At 62.9% G+C, this 26,520-nt stretch overlaps 2 protein-coding genes across 9 annotated transcripts; one reads left to right on the top strand and one right to left on the bottom strand.

Moving 5' to 3' along the window:
• On the top strand, window positions 1-14,909 carry LOC137210653 (uncharacterized). 6 transcript variants are annotated; one of them, XM_067712728.1, is made up of 4 exons: window positions 3,314-4,870; window positions 6,075-6,214; window positions 6,624-6,725; window positions 7,173-14,909. In XM_067712728.1, exon 4 carries the CDS (start codon window positions 9,947-9,949, stop codon window positions 10,601-10,603), a length of 657 nt encoding a protein of 218 aa, XP_067568829.1. In that variant the 5' UTR covers window positions 3,314-4,870; window positions 6,075-6,214; window positions 6,624-6,725; window positions 7,173-9,946; the 3' UTR covers window positions 10,604-14,909. The 6 variants fall into 6 exon arrangements, 3 of the variants coding, with proteins under 3 accessions (XP_067568829.1, XP_067568828.1, XP_067568827.1); XR_010936666.1 differs by adding an exon at window positions 1-163 and having other exon boundaries at window positions 4,628-4,870; window positions 6,075-9,537; XR_010936665.1 differs by adding an exon at window positions 1-163 and having other exon boundaries at window positions 4,535-4,870; window positions 6,075-9,537.
• JRK (Jrk helix-turn-helix protein) lies at window positions 10,528-25,740 on the bottom strand. Of its 3 annotated transcripts, none has more exons than XR_010936661.1 (3): window positions 25,667-25,740; window positions 19,813-22,737; window positions 10,528-10,675 (listed from the first exon to the last, which is right to left on the bottom strand). XR_010936661.1 is itself a non-coding variant. In XM_067712725.1 (3 exons), the coding sequence occupies exon 3, from the start codon at window positions 22,374-22,376 to the stop codon at window positions 20,790-20,792; it is 1,587 nt and encodes a 528-aa protein (XP_067568826.1). In that variant the 5' UTR covers window positions 22,377-22,737; window positions 24,698-24,842; window positions 25,667-25,731; the 3' UTR covers window positions 20,063-20,789. The 3 variants fall into 3 exon arrangements, 1 of the variants encoding a protein (XP_067568826.1); XR_010936662.1 differs by having other exon boundaries at window positions 19,826-22,737; XM_067712725.1 differs by lacking the exon at window positions 10,528-10,675 and adding an exon at window positions 24,698-24,842 and having other exon boundaries at window positions 20,063-22,737; window positions 25,667-25,731.
• Window positions 25,741-26,520: the final 780 nt, after the last annotated feature.

Raw genomic sequence — 26,520 nt, 5'->3', positions numbered from 1 at the left:
GGCGGCGGCGGCGTGACTAATGCGCTCGCTCGCACCGCTCCTTCCCTGACCCATTCAGCCCGTGGGACCCAGAGACCGTACTGGGAACAGGCCGGCGACGCCCCCCCGCCAGCCAGCGCCGGGCAGGGAGGCCCGGTGAGCGCCCCGCCGCCCCCGGCCGGAGGTAAGGAGGAAGCCCCTCCCCCGGGCCTCAGGGTCAGCTTCCTCCTGTGTCTGCTGTGTCCTGACTGGGGCGGGGGGCGGGGGCGCTGGACTGCTCTCCGGGGCCGCCGGCCGCAGACCTGATCCTGTACAGTCCGGGTCTGCAGGATGTTCAGCCACAGGTGAGACGTGGCAACGACCCCATATTGAGACCCTCTTTCGCTTGGGCTGAAGACCTCCAGGAGTTTTCCAGTGCACACACGCTCCCGGGTGTCAGGTGTGAGGTCCCGGACGTGGCCTTGAGCTTCCGTCTATCCCCGCCCCGGGCGCCCTTGCGTCCTGGCCCTGGGCTGGTCCTGCGCCCGGGTAAGGGACAGGCACCCAGGCCTTGGCTCTCCCAGGGCCCCTGGACTTGGTGTGGGTGTGTGTCGCCTAGGTGGCAGTAGCTGGACAGGACTGCCCCGTGCCCCCTCTCCCAGGTCTTTGCTGAGGCCCAAGACTTCTCCACTTAGCGCCTCCCAGGAAACCTGGCAGCTGCTCTCGGGGCGTGGGGGGGTGGCGTGTGGAGGAGACGGAGGGGCCCTCCACCCACCGCAGGGTGTAGGCCCTGAACCCCAGGCCACAGCCCAACCGGTCGGAAGCTCCAAGACCTCTGCAGGGGGGAGAGGGTGCTGGTGGCCTGATGCAGTCAGGAGAGGTAGAGAAGCAAAACACCATAAAAGGAATGGGGCTCCGGAAGCTGAGACTCCTGCAGGAGGGAGGCCCCCTTCTGCCTCCCTGGCAACAGTGGTGGGGAGGGGCCCTCCCCCTGTGTCCCCGTCATGATGGGTGTGGGTCCAGGTCCTCTGCTGCTCCATGCGCACAGGTAGCACATACCATGTGCCACACACAACCAAGGCCAGTCAAGACCCCCTAGCCCTGCTGCCGGTCTTCCGCTCTCACACGCACACTGCACACTCATCCCCCCTCCCCCACAGAGATACTCATAGCTCCCCACCCACCCATCCTCCCCCCGTCCAGTCATCCCCGTCCACGCCCAGCCCCTCACACCAGGCCCGCCGGCCCCCGGGTCTCGTTAGCACACTCAAGGGCACGCGGGTACCCCCGCTCTGGAGTCCCCATTCCCTGCCCCCCTTGGAGGCCCCTTCCCTGCCACCCCCTGCCGCCCCCCAGAGGCAATCTGCCACTCCTTTCCCTCTCTGAGCTTCCACCCTTGGTGGGGGAATGTCTCTGGCAGAAACTCCCCCAAAATCGCTCTCCTGGCATTTCTAATTAAAGGCAAGTGGGTGAGCAGAGAGGGGAGGGTGGAGGGGCAGCACAGAGCAGGGAGGGGGAGTCGGGCCAGAAGCTGCGAGAACAGGAACCCCCGAGCGTGCGAGCCTGTGTGTAAGATGCCGCGGCGAGCGGGCTGGTCACCGCGGGGCCTGAGTGGAGCCGCGAGCCCGCGACCGTGTCTGGGTGAGCCCAGGCCTGCGTCCGAGGGCCCTGCTCTGGAAAGGCACGCGATGAGCCAGCTGGGCAGGGACCTCGCTCGCACACCTGCGTTGTGTGTGCGCGCGCGCACACGCATGCGGTGGGAGTGCCAGAACCATCACTCGAGTGACCAGGAGCCACCCCTCCACTTCCTCCCACGGTTGACAAAGGCCATGTGGCCCCTGGGGGCCGGCACCCAGACCCAGGAGCCCTGACCAGCTGGGCGGCCCAGGCAGGAGACTGGAAGGGGAGGCATCCCCTTTGTGGGGGGGGCAGGCAGGAGAGGGGATCTTAGGGCAGCCCAGCAGGCAGGGCTGGTCTTGACCCAGACCCTTGGTGGGCCATCTGCGTGGCCAGCCCAGCCTGACGTGTGGCGGGGGGGGCACGGCCCAGAGGCTGCATTCGCGAGGCCGCCATGACAGGTGACAGGCCACAGCCACTGATCCGGGAACACCTAGTTGCTACCAGCTTTCGCGCCAGAAGCCCTCAGCACACCCCACACTGCAGCCTCAGGCTCCACTCTTCCGCCTGCGCGAAGGGGCCTGGCCAGCTCCCATGCCTGAGGTGGGGGCTGCCCCCGCCCTGCTCCTCCGTGCCCCCCTCCCACAGGCAGCCTCACCCAGAGCAGGACGACTCAGGGCCACAGGCCGAGCGCGGCAGGTGGAGCGGGGAGCCAGGCCTGGGCCTGGAGGCGGGGGGCCTGGGCTTCCCCAGCTCTCAGAACCAGGCTGGTCTGCTGCTCCTCAGGCCTGCCAGCTCCCGAGGTCTCGCCTGCCTTAGAAGATGGGGGCTTTGCGGGGGAGGGTGGGCAGGCAGGGTGACCACAGGAGGGTCTGCCCAGCGCTGGGAGCCACGCAGCCCCCATTCCAGCCCCTCTGGGGCTCTGCCCCTCTGCCCCTAGGGCCCCGGGCTCCCAGACCCCAGGTGATGCTCTCCTGATGCTAAGATGGTTATTTCGACGGGGGTCTCCCCACAAGTCCACAGCCTCAGGAAACCCACCCCAAACAGAGCCCTGGGTGTCTCCACTTTCCCCGGACAGCCCCCGCCCTCCCAGCAGCTGCTGCCTTCCCAGGGCTGCTCTGTGACCAAGTCCTCCCCAACGGGGCTCACACACCGGCCTCTGCAGACCCCTCAGTGCCAGTCCCTGGGCCCCCAGAGGTGCTGGAGGTACCCCTCAGCAGGGCAGAACAGGCCGTGCAACCCGAGCTCCCTCCCCGGCCCTCCTGGGGGCCGGAGCTGACCTGCCCTCGAGCAGGGCCCCGGCCACAGTCCTGCGACTCCCAGCCTCACGTGAGCACCCAGCACTCCCAGGAGCACCTTGGGGCGGAGCTCCCGCACCTCCCGCACTCACGCTCTCCCGGCCATCTGCCCAGGAGCCACTGTGGCAGCTGCTCGCGGAGGAGAAGCTGGGCCAGGGCAGCTGTCCGCCGCTCAGTCTAACCTGACCCTTACTGCCTGGCTTTGGCCTGGGGTCCAAGTACCCACCCTCCACATGTACCCACTGCCCGTCCTGCGCCCAGGGGGACCGTCCTGGGTCACGTGGCCTCATCCCATCTCCTCGTGCCCGCCGGGAGCCTGCCAGCGGGCTGTCCGGGCCCAGGCGTCCCGGTGCTGCAGGATCCGCCCACCTTGGCCGCAGCTGCTTCTGGCCGCTCGCCTGCCCCGTCTCCCCGCAGCGGGCCGCTCCTTCCTTCGGCCCAAAGCCAGGCCTCCCGCGGTGCTGCTTCCCTCTCGCTGGCCGCGACTCTGGCACCAGGGCCCGTGTCTGCACCTCACAGCTGAGTCGCCGGAGCCTGGAACAGAGCACACATTTGGGATGAGCCGTGGAACGGACAAAGTTATGGGCCCTTCTCCCTCCCTTGCTGGTTGGGAAGCATTTGGCCGTTGCCCACCTGAGCCTCAACTTTCCACCTGTAAAATGGGGTGACAGTGCCAGGGCCTGGCGTCCAGCGAGGCCGGGTGCTGGCCCTCTTGCCTCACCCGCTCCCCACCCGAGGACTTCCCCCACCTCGTCCTGCCGACAGCCTCCCGTCAGAGTGTCACCTCTGGGATCTGGGAGGTGGGACGTGGTCAGGACCCCCTCCCTGTGGCCCCTCGGGAGGGGCTGCAGTGCTACTTCCTTGCTCTGCCCCCGAGGCAGCACTGGGGCCAGGGACATCTGTGCAGGCCCCGGTGATGAGGGGCGAGCAGAGGTGCTGGGGGAGCAACTGGCAGAAGGGGTCTGAGCCTAGGCAGCTGGGAGGATGCCAGGCCCCCTGTGGGCCTTCCCCGCCATGGCCAGCGTCCAGCCACCACCCTCCTCTGAGACCACCTGCAGCGGGGCCAGACCGCGGGGAGGGAGAGACAGGGACGGCCGAGGGCTCGGACACAGGGTTTAGAGCTGAGATCGGGAAAGAGAGCGTCCAGGTGGGAAATGGAGGGGCAGCGAGAGGGAGAGACGCCAGGGCTGGCGGGCTCCTGTCTCGGGAGATGTTCTCCCTCATCTCACAGAGGTTCTGCGAGGTGGGGGCCCTCCCCAAGCCCTGAGCCGGCAGGTGACACAGCTGGGGTCCCTCTGCCACACCTGCCCAAGAGGTCTGCTGCAGCAGAGCAGGCCCTGAGAGACCCCGGGAGGCCAGGGCAGAGCGGGGAGGGGTCTCGGGAGACCCGGCAGGGCAGGGCAGGGCAGGGCACTCGCTGACCTGAGACGGGAGCTGCCCAGGGAGGGGGCAGGGCCCGCCTCGGGGCCATGGGAAGCAGCAGGCGCTGGGCCACGGGGAGGCTGCAGGGACAGTTTTTCCCATCCTTGCCCCTCCTCCCGGACTTCCTCCTCTCTCCCGGTTTGGCAGGGTGCGTGCTGCGTCCTGTCCCCGGAACAGGCAGCCTGTTCATTCCGGGCCTCCACACTCCAGACTGTCTTCCCTCCTCCCTCCTGCCTTAGCGCCTCCCGGTCCGGTCTTCAAGGAAAGTTTTGTATTTTTCCGATGATCCTGGCACGGCGGTGCCCGACCCAGCTGCTCCTTGCATCCTCCAGGCCAGGGGGCCGAGCCGTGGGGCCATAGGCACAGGTGTGGGAAGCCCATCCTCAAAGGACCTTCATTCCTCACCACCCCCAGCCATGGTAGAAGGGAAACCAAGGCCCCGAGAGGGTCTGGGGCTGGTCTGAGCCCCTCAGCCGGGAAGCCAAAGCCAGGAAAGGCTGGTGCGAGGATGTGGGGATGGGCCCGCCAGCTCCCGGAGGCGTCGTGAGCACGGTTCACCTCCTGCGTGACTGCGGGTGAGTCCCCTCTGCCCCACCCCTCCCTGGCCTCAGTTTTCTGGCCCGTAGAGTGGGTACAGCCACCGCTCTGCCCTGCTCAGCTGTGAGGTGAATCAGCCAATCAGACAGCAGTTCCGGAACCCGACTTGGCAGGCGCTGAGCAAGGTGAGGTAGCAGGGAAGTGCAGGTCGCCCCATGCAATAGGGCCATCACCGTGACCCCACACAGTCCCTGGAGGACGCTGGGCTGCGTGTGGCCCTCGGCGTGCTGCCTGCTGGGCCACCACCCTTGGCACTGCGGGCACCAGCAGGCCGTGCCTCTGCTCAGAGGCTCAGGCTTTTCAAGGAGCAGCTGCAGCTTCCAGGGTGCCTGCATGGGCATCAGCGAGGTGAGACGAGGGGAGGAGGCCATGTGGCTCTGCCGGCGGGGGCTCGGGGTGGAGCCAGGAGGCAGGTGTGAGAGGCAGGAACACGGGACAGGGGACACAGGACACAGGACGCAGGACAGGGGACACAGGACACAGGACGCAGGACAGGGGACACGGGACACAGGACACAGGACACAGGCCGAGGACACCTCGGTGCGTGCCGCTCTCGGGCGGTCGCCCACACGGCATCTGGAGCTAAACGTCCCCTCGGCAGGGGCCCTGCCAGGTCTGCATGTCCACAGAGCCGGGACGGGAGTCAGGCACCTGCCCTTCCCCCCACCGCCCCCACTTCTCCCCAAGGCATTTGCTGTGTCACCTCCTGCAAATCACTTAACCCCTCTGTTCCCGCCATCCTCATCACACAACGGGGGTGGATGGCGGTGGTGGGTGGTGAGGAGGGAAGGGCGGGCCTCTGAGTGCACCATTCCCGCCACAGGAATGCCCCGGCCAGCCTGCTGCCCACCGCCCCTTGTTTAGCTCACAAAGGCCTGCCCAGTTTTGAAACCTAAGCATAGAAGCTCAGCACGGCTTACGTGGGATCTACCTCTGAGCCAGGGTCACCACCTCCAGGAAGGCTTCCCAGCCTCCCAATGTGGTGTTAACCCCGTCTTCTGTGAGCCTTGTCCTCCCTCTTACGTGCCCCCCTTGGAGCCCCTGAGCACGGCGTCTTCCTGCGTGTGCCAGTTTATGAGTGTGTTGTGAGTGTGAGAGTTTGAGAGCGCGTGTGTGTGTGTCAGAGTGTGTCAGAGTGTGTGTGCTCGGGTTCCTCCTGATCTCCTGCTCGCTGACTGCCAGGTCCTGAGCTTGCTCTGGGCACATGGAGTAGACAGACCCCTGCTTCCTACCCTGAAGAGTCTCCGTCCGGCCAGAGGTGCCCCATACCCCAAGTGTGCCAGCAGCCCAGAGGGGCCCTGCCAGGCAGGGACAGCCTGAGGGTGAGCGGGGCGACGCGGGTGCAGGGGAGGCCGATGGGCTGGCTTGAGGGCTCTTTAAAGGGTCAGGGATGAGGGGAGAGCCACGACCCCAGTGTCCTCCGGTGGCCCGGCCGCGTGAGGGCTCGGCAGCTCGCCTGGGGGGCTGGAGCTGGGCGGCCGCCCCCTCCTCTCCACCCCACTGGGCTCCAGCCAGGCTGCATGCAGCCGCCACCGCCTCCCTGGACGCCCAGGCGAGCCCAGGTCGTGCAGCAGGAACCCCAAGGGTTGCTGGCCCCTCAGCCAGGATGAGTGGTTCTCTGCCAGCTGGCTCGGCTGGACGCCCCCGGAGCTGGGTGTTGAGGATGCCCGTGCCAGGGAGGGGGTGGTGGCTGCTGTCCTTCTGTTCTCTGTGTTTCCATTTCCATCTCAGAGCGAGCACAGTGCGCCAGCCTCCACCGCTCACTTCCGGAGCCATAAAAGGAGCGAGGCTGAGAATAGCTCGTGTGACGGCGCGAGGAGCTTCCCCACGCAGGTGCAGGCAGCAGGCTGCGGCAGCGAAGACGAGCTCTGTCCCAGCTCCTCCCTGGCCCGTGGTCCCTCCTCCATGCCCTCTGCTGCCTCTCCCTCCCCGCCCAGGGGGCTGGGGCCTGAGCCCCAGCCCTTCGAGCTGCCTGCCCCACCTGGCCGTCTCGTCCACAGGCCACCTGGTCCAGCTGAGGGCTCCCTCCTGGGCTCCTGATCCCACAGCCGCCGACCCGGGTGCCCTGCCCAGCTGCAGGCTCCTGGGCGACCCCAGGCTGGCATCTTCCCCCACTCCCCCCGCCCCCCCTGAAGGTGGGCACCTCCCTGTCTGCTGTCGGCCTCTCAGATGCCAGGCACGGGCCACGATGATCTTTGGCCCTCAGGGGCCCAGGGTCTGCCGGGCCTCAGCCTCCTGGCCCCAGGTCTCAGCTCGACATATCCCCGGGCTGCCCCACAGGGTGCCTCGATGGGCATCTGTCCCTGGGGCACTGTCCGTTCCCTCCGGCTCTGTGCTCTGCCGTTGCTGCCGCGTAGTTCTTACTAACTGAACGAAGGGCCTGTGCTTCTGTTCTGCCACGGACCCCGCCAGTTATGCAGCCGGTCCCACCTGCCAGGGTCGCCTTCTTGGTTCTGGGGTCTCTCTGGAAAGAGGATCGACACAGAAGGCGTGCGGGAGGAGGGGCCCCACTGTGTGGTGAGCATTTCCCTGTGCCTTGGGACAGGCTGGGCAAACCATCTTTGTCAGCCACTTTACAGATGAGGAAGTTGAGGTGCGGAGAGGGTGGGAAATGTGCTTGGGGAACCAGCTGGTGAGCAAATGACCGAGACTCCTGGCCCTGAGGCCGATCCTGTCTGACTGTCCGCTGCCATCGGCCACTGTCAAAGTTCAGGGTCGGGCTACTCCGGACACCCTCTGAGCCTCAGTTTCTTCAGCTGATGGGGGAGGGTTGCCCCTCGGAGGTTCAGGGTGGGGGGCGGGTCAGCAGGACCCCTGACCCGCATGCCTTGTTCCCAACCCATGTCCCCTCTTCTGCATCCTTGGTCCTAAGATCCGTGTCCAGGCAGCTGCCTGACCAGGGGGTGGCAGCAACCTCTGGAAGCGCTCCCTAGGGTGGGGGGCCGCCATGCCGGGTGGCTGGGGGAGCCCAGGGAGGGTGATGACGTCTCGGACATTCGCCTGCCCTACCACGTGCTGGCACTGTGCCTCTTCCTGGTTTGGGGGTGCCTGTCTGATCCCCACAAGCCAGTGCAGACCCCGGAGGCCCGCACAGACCACTAGGCTCCTTCCCCCATCCCGGCACAGCACAGCGCCCGCCTCCTCCTGTCCCCGCCTCCCTCCCCTGGCTGAGCTCCAGCCGGCTGTTAAGACTGTGACGTCCCAAGAGTCAGGAATCGCCTGAGATGGCCGAGGAGCTGGGTGCACAGCCCAGACTGCCATGGGTGTCCCCGCCCGCACCCCACTTCATGGATTCTTCTAAACACACCCTCACTCCTCCCTGGCCACGCAGACTGGGCGTCAGGCCCCCGGGCGGGGGCGGGGGCGGGGCATCACGTCAGGGGACGGGCCCCTAAGAGAAGGCCCGGCAGCAGGGCTGGGGGGCCGCAGGCTCAGGCCGGGTTGGGCCTCAGAGCGAGGAAGGGTAGAGCCAGCCGTCCTGGGGGTCGGCGCTGCCCACCAGCTCTGGAAGCAGGCTCGCCCCGCCCCGTGCTGGCGCCGGCCCATGACTGCCCTATGGACAGGTGTCCTCCCTGGAGGTGCCACCCTTGGCCCTCAGCTGGAGGTGAGGAGCCTCTGGGACCCCTCAGGTTTCGGGCGGAGGCAGGGGTGGGCTCCAGGGCCCTCCCCGCCATGGCCCACTCGCCCAGACCCACGGCCGCCCCTGCCCTCTGCTCCCCTCCTGCCTGGGTCCCAGCCTGGTGCTCTCCCACCACCCCTCCCTCGTTCTCTCCCTCTGTCCGGTCTCTGAATCCAGGCCTGGTGCCCACTGGCCTGGCCCCTCAGCCCTCCTGCAGACGGTGGTCTTTGTCGGCCCTGTCCTTGTCCACCCAGAAGGAGGCCAGGCCCTCCGGTGTGCACTGCCTCTAGGGCTGCGGGGCAAACCACAGGGCAGAGAGGAGAGCTGGCGGGGAGGTCCGGATGCGGCCTCTGGGGGCAGAGGTCTGAGCCCCAGCCCGGAGGTCGGGGTGAGGTTTCAGGGCCCTGCGCTGAGAAACGGGGGCCTTTCCACAGACCCCCGGCCCAGCCCCCAGCAGGCGTCCGCAGGCCCGCAGGTCCACTCCGGTAACGGCCCCAAACACCCCTCCTCCTGGAGAGGGTGGGGGACACTGAGACCGACTGGGGGCTGCTCCGCGCTCTCCGCCCTGACGGCACCGCCCATCCCAGAACCAGGCTGTCCCCAGGGCCCTGTGTACCCCCAACAGGTGGGGCTTGGGGGCTTGGCTCCCTCACACCAGGTTGGGGCAGAGACTGGGGAGCCTCGGGGAGGAGTTGAGACACCCCTAGACACTGGCCTCTCCCCTCCCCTGCAGAGTCAGGACTCCCACACGCTGCCCTCCCTCCCAGGCCCTCCTCCCAGCCCAGCTCGGCCCCAGGACCTATCCGAGCCGGCCTGTCACCCAGCAACTTACCGCCTACCACCCGCTTCCATGGGCAGGGGCAGCTTGGGGAGCCGTCCATCTCCTGCTACCCCAGCCCCTGCCGGGGGCAGCCAAGTGGAAATGGGCCCTCCATTTACAGCCTAAGCACCGCACGAGGAAGCCACATTCGCCGAACTGGGCAGGCGCCGCATTTTTCTAAATAAACGTAAAATGCCACGTCAGGAGCCCACAGGATCTAGGTGTCTCCCCTGGCAAGATGAGAGTGAGCCTGGGGAGGCGGGAGGTGGTATCCTGGAGGGCCGTCCCAGGCAGGCCTGCAGGCTCACGTGCCACCTGTGTTCCCCCACGCCACCCTCAGCAAGAGGCACTCAAGTGACACCCATGGCCCACAGTCCAGGCTCTGAATTCTGAGTGTCCCACTTGCAAGTTGTGTAATCGTTGTCACACCACTTCCTCCATGGCCACCGCCACCCCCTCCACCACCATCATCACCACCATCATCACCACCGTCATCACCATCATCATCACCATCACCATCATCATGCCCACTGTCACACCGTCATCACCACCATCATCATCATCACCACTGTCATCACCGTCATCACCACCATCATCACCACTGTCATCACCACCATGACCAACATCATCACCCTCATCATCACCATCATCATAACCATCATCATCACCACCATCATCACCCTCATCATCACCACTGTCATCACCGTCATCACCACCATCATCACCACTGTCATCATCATCACCACCATCATCACCACCATGACCAACATCATCACCCTCATCATCACCATCATCATAACCATCATCATCACCACCCTCATCACCACTGTCATCATCATCACCACCATCATCACCATCACCACCATCACCACCACCATCATCACCACCATGACCCTCATCATCACCACTGTCATCATCATTTCCACCATCACCACCATCATCACCACCATCATCATCATCACCATCATCATCACCCTCATCATCACCACCATCATCACCACTGTCATCACCACCATCATCACCATCACCACCATCATCACCACCATGACCCTCATCATCACCACTGTCATCATCATTTCCACCATCACCACCACATTATCACCATCATCATCACCACCTCTATCACCACCATCACCCTCACCATCCCCACTGTCTCAGTCAGCTCAGAACCCTGCAACAAAATACCACAGACTGGGTGGCTTAAACAACAGACATTTATTTCTCACAGTTCTGGAGGCTGGGAGGTCCAATATACGGGTGGCAGCCCATTAGGTTTCTGGACAGAGCTCTCTTGGCTAGTAGATGGCTGTGTTCTCGAAGTGTTCTCACAGGGCCTTTTCTTGGCTTGCGAGAAAGAGAGAAACTGGGAGTGATCACCCTCTTCGGATACAGGCATTAGTCCTATCAGATTAGGGCCCCACTCTCATGACCTCCTCTCACCATAATCACCTCCTCAACGCCCTATCTCCAAACACTGTCCTGCGGGGGTTAGGGCTTCGTCACATGACTCTGGGCAGGGGGACACAATCCAATGCACAGCACCCACCATCCCCAACATCACCACCACCGTTAAAACCACCACGACCACCATCACACGAGCTCCTCACTGCCCCGCTTTCAGCACCAGCACCCTTGCCGCCACGCCACCTTCATCCCCGCCTGCCTCCACCCGGGCTGCTCCGAACAGAATACCACCGCCGGGGGGGCTCGCGAACAACAGAAACTGACTTCGCACCGTCCTGGAGGCTGGAAATCCAAGGTCAGGGTGCCAGGGTGGTAGGGTTCTGGTGAAAGCCCTCTTCTTGGTTGTGGACTGCAGACCTCACTGTGTCCTCGGGTGACGGAAGGGGCGAGGGGGCTCTCTGGGGTCTCTTTTTTAAGGGCATTAACCCAAAGCAAGGCTCCACCCTCATAACGTGACCACCTCTCAAAGCCCCACCTCCAAGTACCATCACCTTAGGGGTTAGGATTTCAGCAGTTAAACGAACATCCAGACCATAGCACCCCCATCGCCAGCATCCTCGTCCTCATCCACTATTACTGTCACCTCTACCACACCCCCCATCATAACCGTGACCCCCACCGTCCTCTCCACCCCCCATCACTCCTGTCACCACCGTCAAAGCCACCACCTCCACTGCGCACAGTACATACAACCATCACCACTGTCACCGTGTCCCACCATCTCCTCTCCACCCTCCGTAACCACCGCACCCCACCGTCATTCCCAGCACAGCCATCAACATCACTATCACCACCTTCACCATCCACACGACCACCCTGACCCGCCTGCCCTCTGGCTGGCGGTGCACTTCACTGATGAAGAGTGAGGGCCTTGAGGGAGGCAGATCTGGGCTCAAGTTCCAGTCGTGCTCTTGTGGCCACGCACTTGAACCCACCTTCCTAATTGGAGAAAAGGAGTTCACCATCCAACTCCAGACCGTTGCTTCCTATAAGGACAACTTTGCCCTCTGGGGGCAGTGGGCGGCTGTCTGTCCAGGTGGCCCCATCTCCAGCCCCCCAGAAGGGTCTCCAAGAGGTGTCTGAATCATGGGATGACAGCTGTGACCCAGTGGTCGGATGAGGCCCTGTCGTCAAGTGTCTGGAAGATTCCGCTTTGTTGGACAGATCAGATGCAACTGCAGCGTGGGCCGCGCACGGACCCGGGGCAGGGCGCGGGGAGCACTGTGCTTGTCCTCAACAGAGCGTGGCTTCCAGCCCCCGTTCTTGCAAACAAGCTGGGAGGACCTTTCTGTCACTAAAGAAGAAAGTCCCTTCCTGTGAGAACCAGAGCTGAGGTGGGTGGTGAACTTCGAAGCGTTTGCGGAAATACCCATTTTGTGTTCTGACGTCCGACCTTCAGTCCTCTCAATGACAAACCACTGAACGAGGACCAGTGCTGCTTGGGGTGGAGGCGACAGCAGGGCTGCGGGAGGCAAGGAGACGGGCACTGAACCGGGCCAGCCGGCGCCGCAAGCTCTCACCCTTAGCTGCCGCCCCATGGTCTCATCCAGGTCTCCAGCTGGGGTGTAGCAGCAGCTGCCCACCCCCGGCCCAGGCTGCTTTGCCAGCCTGGTGCCCAGCATTATCTCTCTGGAGGCCCAGGACCACCAGGCCTGAGCCTCAATGCCAAGGTCACCGCGCCTGCTGGCTGGGCCCCCCTTCTAGGATGGCGGGGCAGCCCAGACGCCCGCATCTAGTGGACGGCGGCAACTCAAGGCCTCGTGGAATCCGCTGCAGAGCCTCCCGAGGACACCTAGACTCCTTTTTCGCAATTAGGAAGAATCGGTCAGTGGAGTGGCTGGCTCACGGAGAGCCCAGTGACATCACTGTTCTGCGTTATTAATAAAATGAGGGAACAGATGCCCACTCGCTGGAAACCGCAGCTGAGCCCCCTTCTCAGAGGAGCATCCTGGGGCCCAAGCTGCTTCCTAAGCTAACAGATCCCTCCTTAGACCCCTCTTCCGGCTGCCCCCTACCCCCCACCCTCTCTCGCCCTCCTGTTCCGTTTCTCCGTCTGCTGCCAGTGGGGCCTCAGCCTCCCATAGCTGTTGGCCAGGCTGCGGGTACGCTGCTTGTGGCGGAGAGATGGAGAGCGAGCCTGGAGGATACAGGGTTGGGACCTGGACCCAGGGCCACCTCACCCTTGCTCCGTGGGGTCCTGATCTGGAAGTGGGGAGCAGGGCCACCTCCAGGCCTTGTTGGGGAACTGCAGGGATGTGGGAAGGCCGGGCACAGGCCCCCGCTCATGCCAGGTCCAGACATAAAAGCCGGTGTCCATCTTCTCCACTGCAGTGAGGCCCCGCCCACTCTCGTGGTGGCCAGTGTCTCGGTGTCTGGAGGCCTGAGCTCACACCGAAGCCTTGGGGAACAAGGGCGCAGGGCCTGCCCATCACCCGCTCCCCAGCCCCTCACTCTTCACACCTCTGTCCCCCAATCCCCACCTTCAGAGGTTCCCCACTGCAGTCGGGACACCACAGCCTGGCAGAGGGGCCCCCAACAGGAAGGTCCCACCCCCTCCAGGACACTGGCCTTTTGCTCTCACAGGCCTCTTCTGGCCTCCCACTGTCCCCCTGGGAAGCTCTCTCAGCCTGTGACTCCCAGCCCCTGGGCTCCACCGGTGTCTGTCTGCGGGCCTGTGGAGGTGGGACCTGTGTCTGAGTGAGCACAGGGCCAGGCTGGACAGAGAAGGAGGTTCCCCGCCCCTGCAGGATGCCCCCGGCGGGCTCTCTGGGGCCCTCCCCACCGCAAAGCCTACAGCCTGACTTCTGCAGCCAGAGGCCACTGGCCCCAGTTCGTGACTGGGAGGGGCCAGAGCCCAGGTCCCTGGAGAGGGAGGGGCAGAGGCAGGGCAGCTGGCTGCTGGGCCCCCAAGCCCCATGGTCTCTGCAAATGGGGCTGGCTGGAAGGGTCTCGGCTCTGGGCCCTGTGTGCGCCTGCCCACCCGATGACCAGGGCCTGGCGCAGCCCTGATGCTCCCGCAGGAGCCGCCTGGACCAGCTGGGGTCTGCGTTTGGGCGAGCCCAGCTCTGACGCTCACACCTCCCCCGCCGTGCAGTGAGTCAGCTTCACAGTCACTCTCCACCCCCGGGACACTGTCACCCAGGGCCTGGAACCGCACTGCACCTGGAGTTGGGGCGGAGGCGGAGGAGGGGGAGTGTTGTGACCACAGAGAGCACTGAGTCACATGTGGGGGAGGAGGGAGGAGGTCAGCAAAGGCTCTTGCCTTCCCCCAGGAGAGGAGTGAAACCTACACAGGGCTCCAGGCTCCCTGGTTTTGCCCCCCTTATGAGCTAAGGGAACATGGGGGCCAGGCTGAGGGCTCAGCGTGGGACCAGGACCAGGGCCAGGGCTCAGTGTGGGACCAGGGTCAGGGCTCAGCGTGGGACCAGGGTCAGGGCTCAGAGTGGGACCAGGGCCAGGGCTCAGCGTGGGACCAGGACCAGGGCTCAGTTTGGGACCAGGGTCAGGGCTCAGCGTGGGACCAGGACCAGGGCCAGGGCTCAGCGTGGGACCACGGCCAGGCTCAGCGTGCGACCAGGGCCAGGCTCAGCGTGGGACCGGGGCCAGGCTCAGCGTGGGACCAGGGTCAGGGTTCACCCAGGCCAAGCACAGCAGATCCCTGAGTCCTGGCTGATCAGGAACCTTCCAGCTCCTTCAAGCCTCTAGGCTGGGGCCACCTACACTCCCTCATGAGCCCAGCAGAGGGCACTGTGCAGACCCTGAAGACAGAACAAAGGGCTCAGCGTGTGACCAGGCCCCTGGTCTGGAAGGGTCTGTGAGGGTGCCACAACCCCCTGCAGTTTCCACATCCACACACTCCTTGGCCCCAGGCTGGAAGACCGTCCCTGGAGAGGCTGTGTCAGAGGGGTGACAACCACACCTCACAGCCTGGCTTCTGCCAGGGGCTGGGGGCAGCCAGTAAAACCCAGACCCCAGGAGCTACGCTGGGGCCCCCACCCCGCTGGGCCTCTGGCTCCTCTTCTCACTGGGGCTGCTCATGACAAGAAGCAGGACTCGCTTCCAGAGCCCAGTTCCTGGGCCCTGGCCAGCGTGATGGGCTTTTTTTTTTTTTTTTTTTTTTGCTGTACGCGGGCCTCTCACTGCTGTGGCCTCTCCCGTTGCAGAGCACGGGCTCCGGACGTGCAGGCTCAGTGGCCATGGCTCACGGGCCCAGCCGCTCCGCGGCATGTGGGATCCTCCCAGACCGGGGCACGAACCCGTGTCCCCTGCATCGGCAGGCGGACTCCCAACCACTGCGCCACCAGGGAAGCCCAATTATTTTTGCCTGATTGTTTCTTGCCTTTTTTTTTTTTTTTTTTTTGCGGTAGCGATGGGCTTTTTGTGCCTGCGCATGTGTCAGAGGGATGTGGCCATTCCCCCACTGAGCCTGGGGTATCCAGCCCACCCTTCCGGCACTGCCCAAGAATCCCCTCCTGCCCAAAGTCCACAGCGGTGGCCACACTGACCGGGCGTCACACAGCAGGAAGTCTGCGGTCTGGGGCAGGCCTCAGGACCCCTCCGTGAAATGGGGCCGTCACAGGGACAGGCCCCACGTCCACCCGCGAAGGCCTGTGCCCCCCGTAGGCCCGGTTGGGTAGGAGAGGCGGCAGGCAGCAGCGGTGGCTCGGGAGGGCTGAGGTCCCAGCGGCACGACCTCCAACCACGACGGAGGACCAGGCTGCTACTCCCGCCTCGGTCTTCCTTTCTGGGCAGTGGGTGAGACTGTCCCACGTGGCTCTGAGACCATCCATCTTCTTCGTTCTTTCCATCCTGTTCTTTGAATGGAATAATCTATCAATCTCGAGCGCTATCAAGATCGCTAATTCTTCTGTTAGTTCACATCTACTGTACAGCCCTTCCAGTGAATTTTTCATCTGTTGTACTTTTCAACTCTGGAATTTCCATGGTTTTTTTTTTTTTTTTAAGAGGAATGTTTTTTTTTTGTTTTTTTTTTAATACTTGTATTAAGGTGTCGTCTGTCTATTCTTAATTAAGATAGCTGAGTTTCCTTTAAGATGGTCACAGAAGGGCTTCCCTGGTGGCGCAGTGGTTGGGAGTCTGCCTGCTGATGCAGGGGACACAGGTTCGTGCCCTGGTCCAGGAAGATCCCATATGCCGCGGAGCGGCTGGGCCCGTGAGCCATGGCCGCTGAGCCTGCGCGTCCAGAGCCTGCGCGTCCAGAGCCTGTGCTCCGCAACGGTAGAGGCCACAACAGTGAGAGGCCCGCGTACTGCAAAAAAATAAAAATAAGATGGTCACAGAAGCAGGGTGTGTTTGTTTTTTGGCCACGCCCCGCGGCATGTGGGATCTTAGCTCCCTGACCAAGGATCGAACCCGTGCCCCCTGCAGTGGAAGCGTGGAGTCCTAACCACTGGACCGTCAGGGAAGTCCCTCCAGGTTTTTTAAAGTAACTTTTTGTTTATAATCTTTTTATAGATACTCTCTACTTGATACCTTCCTTTCTTTTTTCCCCCTTTACTTCTTTAATCATGGTTTCCTTTTGTTCTCTGACCACATTTGTAAAGGCCAATTGGAAGTCTTTTCCTGTTAAATCCAACATCTCACTCCCTGAGGCAGTGTCCGTTGCCTGCTTTTTGGTAACAATATGGTATGTGGCCGTATTTTCCTGTTTCTTTGCATGTTCATAATGTTTGGTTGGAAACGGATCCTTTTAGGACATATATCTACCAGCTCCGGGTACTGGTCACCCCAAACTGGGACTTGTGATCTGTTTGCTTCATGTTTGGCTGGCTGGGTCACCTCAGTGCCTCCCCTGCAGCCCCTGACGGAGCCCCCATGCTCCTTCTCAGGGGTGCGGCCTCCAGCAGGCCCCCACTCCGCCCACCTCCCACCCCATGGCAGTGGTTTTGCCAAAGCTCTGTGTGGCCCCTGCCCACAGCCAGCTGTTAAGTTCCACTCACAGCTGGCCGGCTGCTCTGTTGTTTTTAACAACGCCCTGGGTGTACGCTGCTTCTCAGACCAGTCCAGTCAAATCTGGCTCCTTTGAAGGAATCGATACTGAGCTCAGTGCTTGAGATTTTTCCCCTGACCCACAGACAGCCTACAGTTTAGCCTGCATCACCAGTACATCTATCAACCTCCTCCCACTGGCCTTTCTCCACGACGTCCGGTTTCTGAGAGCAGCCTCAGGCTTGCACTTCTCCACACTCTGCAGCAAACCAAGTCAGCTCCTTAGCAGAGGGGCCAGGAGCTCTGTCCCACGGTCCGCTCCTCCCCGGGAAGAACCTCTGCGCACAGTTCTGGGGCTGGGGGTGAGTGACAGCCCTGCTTCCGGAGCTGAGTGGTAGGTGGAAGGGGCAGCAATCCAGGCCTCCCGGGCCTGCCACGCAGGTGAAGCACCCTCACACACAACCTGGGCTCCCCTCAGCAACGTGCCCCGCGTCCTCACGGACACGGCGGCTGCAACCCGGGAAAGCAACTGCCGGACGGGGCGGCCGCCCCCGCAGCCCTTCTCGGGAGACCTGTGTTCCCTGCAAGCAGGACAGGGACTTTGTCTGACCACCCTCTGGCCTCAAGCTGAGCCCAATGCCCAGCGCGCAGCAGGCGCTGAGCAACGCTACACGTGGATGAGACAGAAGCACGTTTAAGAACCAGGAAAACCCACTGACGCTGGTGCCTGCGGATGCCTCCTTCCTGGGGCTGCCCAGGCAGGGCCTGTCTGCCCAAAATGCTGCTGCCCCTGTGCCACAGCCTCCCAGGAACAGAAGCAGTGTGTGTCCCTGCCGCCGACCTCCATCCCTCCAGAAACATCTGGCTACGGTGGCCCCGAGCTGCCTCCAAAGGGCTCTGCCTTCCGACCTGGGTAATCCTGGCCCAAAAAGGTCCAAGCAGAGGCTGCAACTGCCTGCCTTCCTTTCTTCATTCATCTGCCCTCCACCCACCCACCCTCCAATCCCCCCTACCCCACCACCTGGCTCACCAGAGGTGTGAGTGCTACCACGTGGACACGCCCAGGGCAGGGCCTCAGCTGCCTCCCCCCGCAACCCCCCCCCCGCCCGCAGGAAACACTGGTGAGGCGGGGCAGTTCACCCCAGACCCCTACGCAGGCTCAGCCTTCCCCAACTGGAGGACCTCCAGGACCTCCCACACCGTGGGTCTAACCTGGGGCGCCTGCAGACCCCCCAGCACTGGGGAGCAGGCACTGCAGGCAGCGGATCCAGAGCAAAAGAGACTGTGAAGGACCACCGACCCACCCAGCCCCTGGCAGATGCCTGAATTCCATCTACAACCTGCGAGTCCAGCCTTTGCTCGGCCAGGCTCAGGCAAGGGGCAACCCCGGCGGAGGCTGCCTGTCCTGAGTCGGGGGCCCCAGGCCTCCCAGCAGACTCTGGTCTCCTCTCCCTGGATCCCGGCACTGCGGGCAGTGCCCAGGAACGGTCCCTTATCCACCACAGGCAGGGGTGGCACCTGCTGCCCGTCCAGCTCCGGGGACGCCCCGATTCCTCCCGCAGAGGGAAGGAGAGGCTGAGGACACGGTGCGGCCGCAGGCAGCTTCCTCCCAGCTCGGGGTCTGCCAAGTCGTTTTGACCACCGAGAAGGGGGAAGGTCAAGGTGGGCAAACAGACCGGAAGGGGCCCGCCGAGTCCCGACAGGGACGACTCCTGGGCTTATCCCAGGGCACCGGTGCTGCCTGCCTGGGGTGGGAGGAGTGTGCACCACTCCCGCTGTGCCTGAGCTCGCTGCCCCTGCAGGGTGAGCAGGGGGCCTGGAAGAGGCTCTGCCAGCAGGACGGAGACCCCACTGCCCCCGGGGGCTTCAGGAGAGGAGACAGAGGGGCCGATGCACGGGCAGATGAGGAGGCCTTCCCACCCGGCTCCGATTTCGCACCCAGTCCAGTGGGGCCCCCTAAGACTGTTTAGGAAAGATTCTGAGACCAGAACATTCTGACCCCTTGAGGCTCTCAGAAACTGGATGGTGAGTGAAGGGCAAAGCCCCAGGGGTGGGCACTCAGGGGCGGGGCAGAGGCGGGGGCACCCATGGGTAGCTGGGCGCCACCGGGCTCCGGTCCTCCCCGGGCACGTGCACCTCACGCTGCACCTCAGTCTGCACCCCGAGAAACCTCGCACCGCCCAGGATCTCCAGCACTGAGGCCATTAGGAGGGGGCGTGCCGGCTCGTTAGGGGAGAGGGAAGCAGGCAGGGCCGAGTCCTGCCCCTGAAGAACAACGCAGCACAGGGGGCGTGTCTGGTCCTGGAAGGAGAACAGACTCCCTCAGCCGGTCCGTGACGAGTGCTCATTGATCGGCCACAACACAGCCAGGACGGGGGCAGGTTGTGACGGCAGGACAGGAGTCTGGCCTGGGGTCTACAGTCTGGTGGGGACAGAGCACCCACGGGGGGCCGTCCCCCCCCCCAGCACAGTCCCGCTACTCCAGAACCACTGGGCTGGGGTCGAGGGGCTGACAGTGGGGAGGGAGCTTCTCCGCGTGTCTGTCCATCTCCACGCTGCCGCCCCTGACATCTAACCCTGTCAACACCTCAAGCAGCTGCAATTCAACCGCACAGGGGACACACAGGAGTCCAAAAGTGGCACAGAAGTACATGGTGCACAGATGTCGCCCCAAACACGGGAAGGAAACCGATGTGACAACACAGCAGGAGGCAATCTGGCCCAAAGAATCAGCAACGACACTGTGAAAACGATCTGTGCTTGTTTCACAATCTTCATACCCGCATTTGAAGCAGGAAACGCACGGTCCACAGAGCAGCGCCGGGCCGGCCGTGACTGCCACCGCACTAGAGCAGCGCCAGGCCGGCCGTGACTGCCACCGCACTGCTGGGAAAGATGCAGAAACACCAGAGCGCCGACTGCGAAGCAAGCCCTCAGCTCTCCTCGGCTCTCACGGAGGGCTCTCGGCACGCAACAAACACAGGAATGAAAACTATGTGCCGATTCAGCTACCCAAGAAGGGGATGCAACTGAAGGCGAAGCAGTGAAAAGAGCACAGAAAAGCTCACCCATTTCACGTACATTCGAAGAGGGCGACCACGGCCGATAAGGGGCTCTGTCCTACGGCTGTGCTGATGAGCGACATGGCAGAACGTGGGAATCAGCTGCAACACAGGAAACACAGCCGCGCCATCCCGCGACCGGCCTTTGCGAGACCACCAGCACAGCCAGCTTTCCACAGCTGAAAACAGGAGTTCAAATCCTGCTAGACAGCTCAGCTGCGAGCTTTACTGTTTTCGTTATATCGCCTAAGGCTAATTTCTGAACATCTGGTCAAAGTTTATTAATGCAGGGGCTGTAAAGGTGAAATTATGGGGGATGAGGCCTGTAGGTTGGACTCGGAGCCAAGATGCTCGACACACTGGCAGTGCCCTGTGGCCCCACGTTGGGGTGACGGGCCCAGCCGCCCGCTCCTGCTGGCTTTAACGGAGCACTTCTACCACATCAAGTAGGCGCGCAGCCTGCTGCATCTTGGGGTCTGGGCCTGAGAGGCGGGATGTGCTGGCAGCATGGAGAAACTCGTGCTGCTACGTGAGCTCACGACTGAAGGGGGACGTGTGGCCTGCAGAGCCACAGGCAGGGCCCACACCGACTCTTATTCTATTGAGTCCCACCCTCAGTGAACTGCCCGACTCAGGGCCGGCCCCCAGACCAGCAGACTGAGTCCTGGAGAAGGGGAGCGGTGGGCCACAGGAAGTACCAGCCCAGTCAAGTGGCAGCGGGTACCGCCACTGGTCGGCTGAAGGCGGCTCTTCCCCACCTGGACAGAGAGACATCTCCACCCTCGGACACAGCAAGGCTCAGCCAGAAAACACGAGGCTGGCTTCCGGCCACCGGAGGCTCCGGTACGTTTTGGGTCTGGGTGGGCCCTTCAGGAAGACCCACTGGCACCCATGTGGCACGACAGGCCACACGGCAAAACCCGGACGGGGCGGGCCGTCCTGAGGGACGTGACCCCTGAGACCGCAGGTCGGGCCCCGCTGCCTCAGGCCTCACCCGCTGTGGACGAGCCGGGCAGAGGGGAGCGAGGCGGGGCGCCGCGAGGCCCAGCGTGCTCCCAGGGCGCCTCGAGCTTGACTGCGGCCCTGAGGGCCCTGCACCGCTGCGCCTGCTGCCGCCTGCCGAACACGGAGCGCAGCGCGCGCAGCTGGCCCACCTCCTGGGCCGAGAAGCAGGGCTGCCCCTCCGCAAAGCGCACCACGGCGTCGAAGGATGCAGCCGCCTGCTCCCAGGCCGCCTCGTCACCCACCCCCGCCTCGGCCAGCTCGGGACTCCCCGTGGCCGCGCTCCCAAGGCGGGCCGGGGCGCCTCCCCCGAGCCCGGGGATGTGCACGAAGGTCTGGTCGGGAGGCTTCGTCCTGAGGCGCTCGGGCTCCTCCTCTGAAGACGAGCCTTCGACGAGCGTGACCTCGGGCCACAGCTTCCTCCAGGCCCGGCTAAAGACGGCACCCGGCACCGCGTTCCAGGCGCAGGCCACGTCGAGCACGGCATCGCGCACGCTGCATCGCGGGGCGAAGGCCCGCAGCGTGCCGCGAGGGGTGACGAAGTTCCTCATGAAATCCCTGCGAATGCCCTGGTCCATGGGCTGGATCAGGGAGGTGACGCTGGCGGGCAGGAAGATGGTGAAAATGTTCTCCGAAACTAAGTCGGCCTCCCGCGGCTGGGCGCGGGAGCCGTCCAGCAGGAGGATGGCCTTGCTGTCTTCGGGCAGAGCCACGGCTCGGAAGTGCTCCTTCACCGCGGGCACAAAGATGTGATGGAACCAGTCAGTAAAAATCTCCTTGTCCACCCACGCGTTACCTTGGGCCTTGTACGCGACAGGCAGGTGCTGGATGCCCTGGACCGCCTTGGGGCCGCCGCATTTCCCGACCACCAAGGGTTTGATCCTGTGGGAGCCCGTGGCGTTGGCGCACATGAGGACGCTCAGCCTGTCCTTGTTCTGCTTGGGGCCGGGCACCGCCCCGCCCTCCGGGCTGGGACTGGGCGAGCTGCGCCAGAAGAGGCCGGTCTCATCGGCGTTGTACACCTGCTCGGGGGACAGGCCGTGCTCGGTGGTTAAGCTCCGGAAGAAGCCACAGAACTGCTCTGCAGCTTGGTGGTCGGCCGCCTGTTTCTCGCTGGACGCGTCCAGCTTCTTGATGCCGTGTCTGGCCTTAAAACGCCAGAGCCAGCCGCCAGAAAACACGCAGGGCTCGGTCAGCTGCATCTGCTCGTAGAAGTCCTTGGCCTTTTCAATGAGCATGGGGCCCGAGACGGGCACGCCCTCGGCGCGCTTCACCAGGAACCACTCGTACAGCACGCGGTCCAGGTGCTCAAGCTTGGGCGTGTGCAGCGTGCGCCGGTGCGCCAGGGCCTTGTCCGAGTCGGAGTTGGCGAAGAAGCGGAGCAGCTGGGCCTTGTGGGCCCTGATGTCGTACAGGGTGGACATGCCCACGTTGTACTCCTGCATCAGCGCCTTCCTGCTCTCCCCCTTCTCCAGGCGCCGGCAGATGTCCATCTTCTCCTTCAGGGTCAGCACCACCCTCTTGCGCTTCTCCCCCGGGGTCCTCCCGGCAGCCGGCTTGGAGGCCATGAGGAGGGGGCTCGTCCCGGCCGACAGGGGTCGCACCTGAGCCAGTACTGGAGGCCTTTCCAAGCCTCCCTCCCCTCCCACCTCCCTCGCCCACTGGCGTCCTGCTGATGCGGGCCGCCACGAGCCAAGGCCCCTTCTCGGCTCGGGCAGCTTCCCCGGCCCTCTCTGCAGGGGGGACGAGTGTCAGCCGCCCGAGGCTTCCACGGTTGGAACCTCCAGCCTTCTCTGCAGGGACGGTGGCAGCTTCTCCCCTCAAACACGGACCGGAAGGTAAAGGGGCCCCGGGAGCTGGTTTCCGGCAAATCGAGATTTCACCGTCTGAGCCGTGGGTGCCTCTCTCACGCACATCGTGCTTTAGCAGCTGGAAAGCAAAAGGGGGAAGAAAGAAAAACGTTACGGAGCCCGTGCCTCGACCACCGTAGGCACATCCGCTACTTTTGACGTGCTGGGGAGCGGCAGGGGGCGGTGTCGTGGAGGCGATGAACACGCGAGCTGGCCGGCAGGTGGCACAGGGAAGAGGCCTGCCCGGCGGAGGGGGGCTGCCTGGCGTGCTGGGCACACTGGCACTTCTCAGCTTCCACAGTGACCTCTGAGTCGCTCGCTACGGCTCCAAATTGAAAGTGGCTCTCTTGGAAGCAACCTGGCCTCCCGGGAAAACGCCAAGGGCGATGCCACTGGACGAAGCAAGGAAGCCATAGGCGCTGGGCGACCTCAGAGCCACGTCCCACCTCCAGAACCAACCTTCCCGCTGTAGCTGCTCTCGGCCCACCTGACCTATCCACCTTCACAAAGCCCTTGATCCTTTGAGGGCGGCCAAGGCAGGGGATGGAGGTGCTGCAGGGGGCAGGGATTCCTCTAGACTTCCGGGGCTGAGGAACCTGCAAACCTCTTCTGAAACAAGGTCCCCTCAAACCCTCTCTTTGACAGCAGGCCCCAAACTGCTTCTAGAGAACCAGGCCTTGGTAGGCCTCGGGCTCCTCCCAGAGGGGCTGCCAGTCTCTCAGCTACTGGTCCCCACAGCGACATGCTCAGACGCCAAGGATGCCTCTGGACGCACAGTCACACGTGAGCGTGCAAACAACACTCACACGCACCCTCCCTCCCTTACACACACACAGGACACTGGAAAGGGCCAGGTCAGAGCAGGCTTCCTGAATACTCGTTGATCAAGAACACTCTATGAATAAATTACTAATTCATGCTGGAAACAAAAATACGAGAACTGTCTTTTGGCCCCGCTGGGAGCAGGGTGGTCTTCCTGCATCAGTTATGTAACCTTGTAAGGAGTAGACTTCGTGTTTAAGTTGACATACACGTCTTTGGTTAAAGCTAGTAAGAGAACATAAAGAAAAGTGCCTTATATAAACCCCACAGCTCTGGTCTAACTTGTCTTTCATCATCACCTACCTTTCATCCCCATAAAGATCTGGGTCATTACGGACCCTTCCAGCTGGTCATGTCCATCCCTTTATGACGACTTCCCCAAACGCCCCCCACCCCTCCCTGCTCCGTGGAGCAGACATGTAGGACTTAGCAGATGGTCCTGGCTGACCTAGGCAGCCTGTGAGAATCACAGCCCTGTCACGTGTCACCTGGTAAAATGCCAACTTCTTCCAGCCCCTGAGGAGTGAAGAGCTGTTATCCCCACACTGACCAGCCCTGGCTGGTCTGCTCGGGCCGTGTGGCGTGTCTGTCACGAGTCCTGTCTTCTCCCTCCCGGCCAGCTGTGTCCCCTGGCTTCCCTCTCACCCGGTCACCGAGGCAGCACCACAGGCAGCTGACAGCATCCGTCGCCAGGTCCCAGCGTGGAAAGGCAGCAACTCCCACCTCACCTCCCTCCCAAACCCTCACACTCGGCTCTGTCCAACTTCACGCCACGGGTGAGGCCACAGGACTACTCACGTGTGCAACATAAAATGGTAGCCCCTTGAGACCACAGCTCAACAGAAATGAAGTTTATTCAGATGTAGCAAGAGTCCCAAAGACAAATCCTAGGCATGTCAGCAGCCAGCCCAAGGTACGTCCTTTAACCCTTCTGAGTCAGTCTCCTGGTCTGCAAAGTGCGGGTGCCGAGCCTGCTGGGACCTATTTTCATTCTATTGGGTTGGCTATAAAGTTTGTTCAGGCTTTTCCATAAGACGCTAGGGAAAATCCCGAACGACCTTTTCAGCTAACGCAATATTTACTGGGGGACAGTGTGATTGTGCACTGCTTGGCCCTGTGGAGAGCAGAGGGAACTAAAGGCCATAATCCATCCTTAAGGAAACATTTACTATAAAACCACCATAAAAACCAGGAGGAAATAGGGGACCCCCGGTCACTTGCGAGGGACTGACTCCAAGCACAAAAGGCAGGAGGAAGGGCCAGACGTGGCACCGGGAGGAGGCTCAGCGCCAGACACGGGCTCACTGTGGACGCTTCCTCACGTCTGAGCCTGATACAAGGGAGATGGAAACACTGGTCCCGCTGGAGAGACAAAAACTTCCTTTAAAAGTGAAATTCAGATATTGCTTCTGAAACAATTTCTTAAACCAAAAGGAAACAACACGGCCAAAAAATTAAAACGGTTTGAAGCCTTGCCACTGATACCCTCTTGGGCCACAGGGGCAGAGTTGGGGCAGGAGAGAGAAGAGTGGGGCACCACCTGCATTCTACCCCTTCCTGTAGGCGGGGAGACGCTCTTCCTTAGAGGAGAGCTTGAGGAATTTAGGAGGAGGATGTGAGAAACCACGTTTCCTCGGCAGTAGCCAGTAGTGTGCAAGGGCGTGTGTGGGGAGCGGGGCGACTATCAGAAAAATACTCCGGACACAAGTGTTCCGGCCCGAGGAAGGGCTGGATTAAGTCTTGAGGGGCAAGAGGGTATGGGGAGGGGTCCTGGGTCAGGGGCGGACATGGGGGTGCGCACCCTGCAGAGACAGGAGGCGGGCAGTTAGTTACCCACGCAGACCCCTCCTTCGTGGGCGCAGGTGCGGGGCCGTGGGCAGCCCGAAGCAGGGGGACGGCTCGGGTTAGGGGAGAGGCTTGTTTTGACAGAGTTTCTAACGCCGGAGGCCACGTTTGGGGCAGAAAGGCAAAAACCAAAAAGAAAAGAAAACAGCCAGGTCTCAGGCCGGCTCCTTCCTGGCGAAGGGACCTCGAGGGCTGGTCCTTCCTCGGGGGGAAGCCCCGGCCAGGCTCGGAGGGAGGCTGCGGAGAGACCAGCTCGATTTCGGGGGCCCGGGGGAGGCTCCGCACCAGCAGCTCGGCCCCGGGCCCCGCCCGGCACCCCCGCAAGCCTGAACGCCACTCACCTGCGAAGCCTGATCGCCACTCACGTGCGGACCCCGAGCCGCCACCGCCGGCCGGAAGCGCCCCGCCCCCCGCCGGTCCGCGCCGCTCCGCCTTCCCCCAGCCACTTCCGGGACGCTCTAGGCGGCCCGGGGGACTCGGCGTTTCTGTGTCTCCGCGGGTAGCGGTGGGCGCGCGGTGACCGTAGGCTCGGATTCGGAGATGGGTGCATCTCTGGGCCGAAAAGGCGGGGCCTCTTGTCCTGGGCAGGGGTGGCAGCAGGGCAGGGTGGGCCCGGCGCCCCCAGCCGGGAGGCCTCGAGTCGGGACGTTTCTGATGAAGGAGGGCAGTGCTTGAGCCCCTCCCTTTGCGAAGTCCACCGGCCAACGCTGTTTTCCTCCTCTCTGGCCTCATCCACCCCTAATTTAGATGATTTGGATGATGAGATTTGAAATTTCTGAGCTGGGGAGACTTGGATGACATTCAGACTTGAGTTGATGCTGTAATGAGTTGAGATTTGGGGGACCTTCGGATGGGGTGAATGTATTTTGCATGGGGGGGCAGAGGACGTCCAAGCTCGAATCCCCAGAACCGGTGACTGGGTCACCTCACATGGCATCAGGGACTTTGCAGATGCAATTGCGTTACGATTTTTGAGATGGGAGATTATCCCGATTATGAGGATGGGCCCGGTGTCATCACAGGGTCCTCATAAGAGGGAGGAAGGAGGCACAGAGCCGGAGAAGGATGTGAGGATGCAGGCAGAGGGAGAAAAAGAGATGTGACAGCAGCCGCAGGATGGAGTGTGCGCCTAGAAGATGGAGGAAGGGGCCACCAGCCAAGGAATGCAGGGCCTGCAGGAGACGGAAAAGAGCCT

This window comes from Pseudorca crassidens, chromosome 17 (genome assembly GCF_039906515.1).
Source record: "Pseudorca crassidens isolate mPseCra1 chromosome 17, mPseCra1.hap1, whole genome shotgun sequence".
In the NCBI taxonomy this organism is placed as follows: Eukaryota; Metazoa; Chordata; class Mammalia; order Artiodactyla; family Delphinidae; genus Pseudorca; species Pseudorca crassidens.
This window is presented reverse-complemented; position numbering and strand designations above follow the sequence as displayed.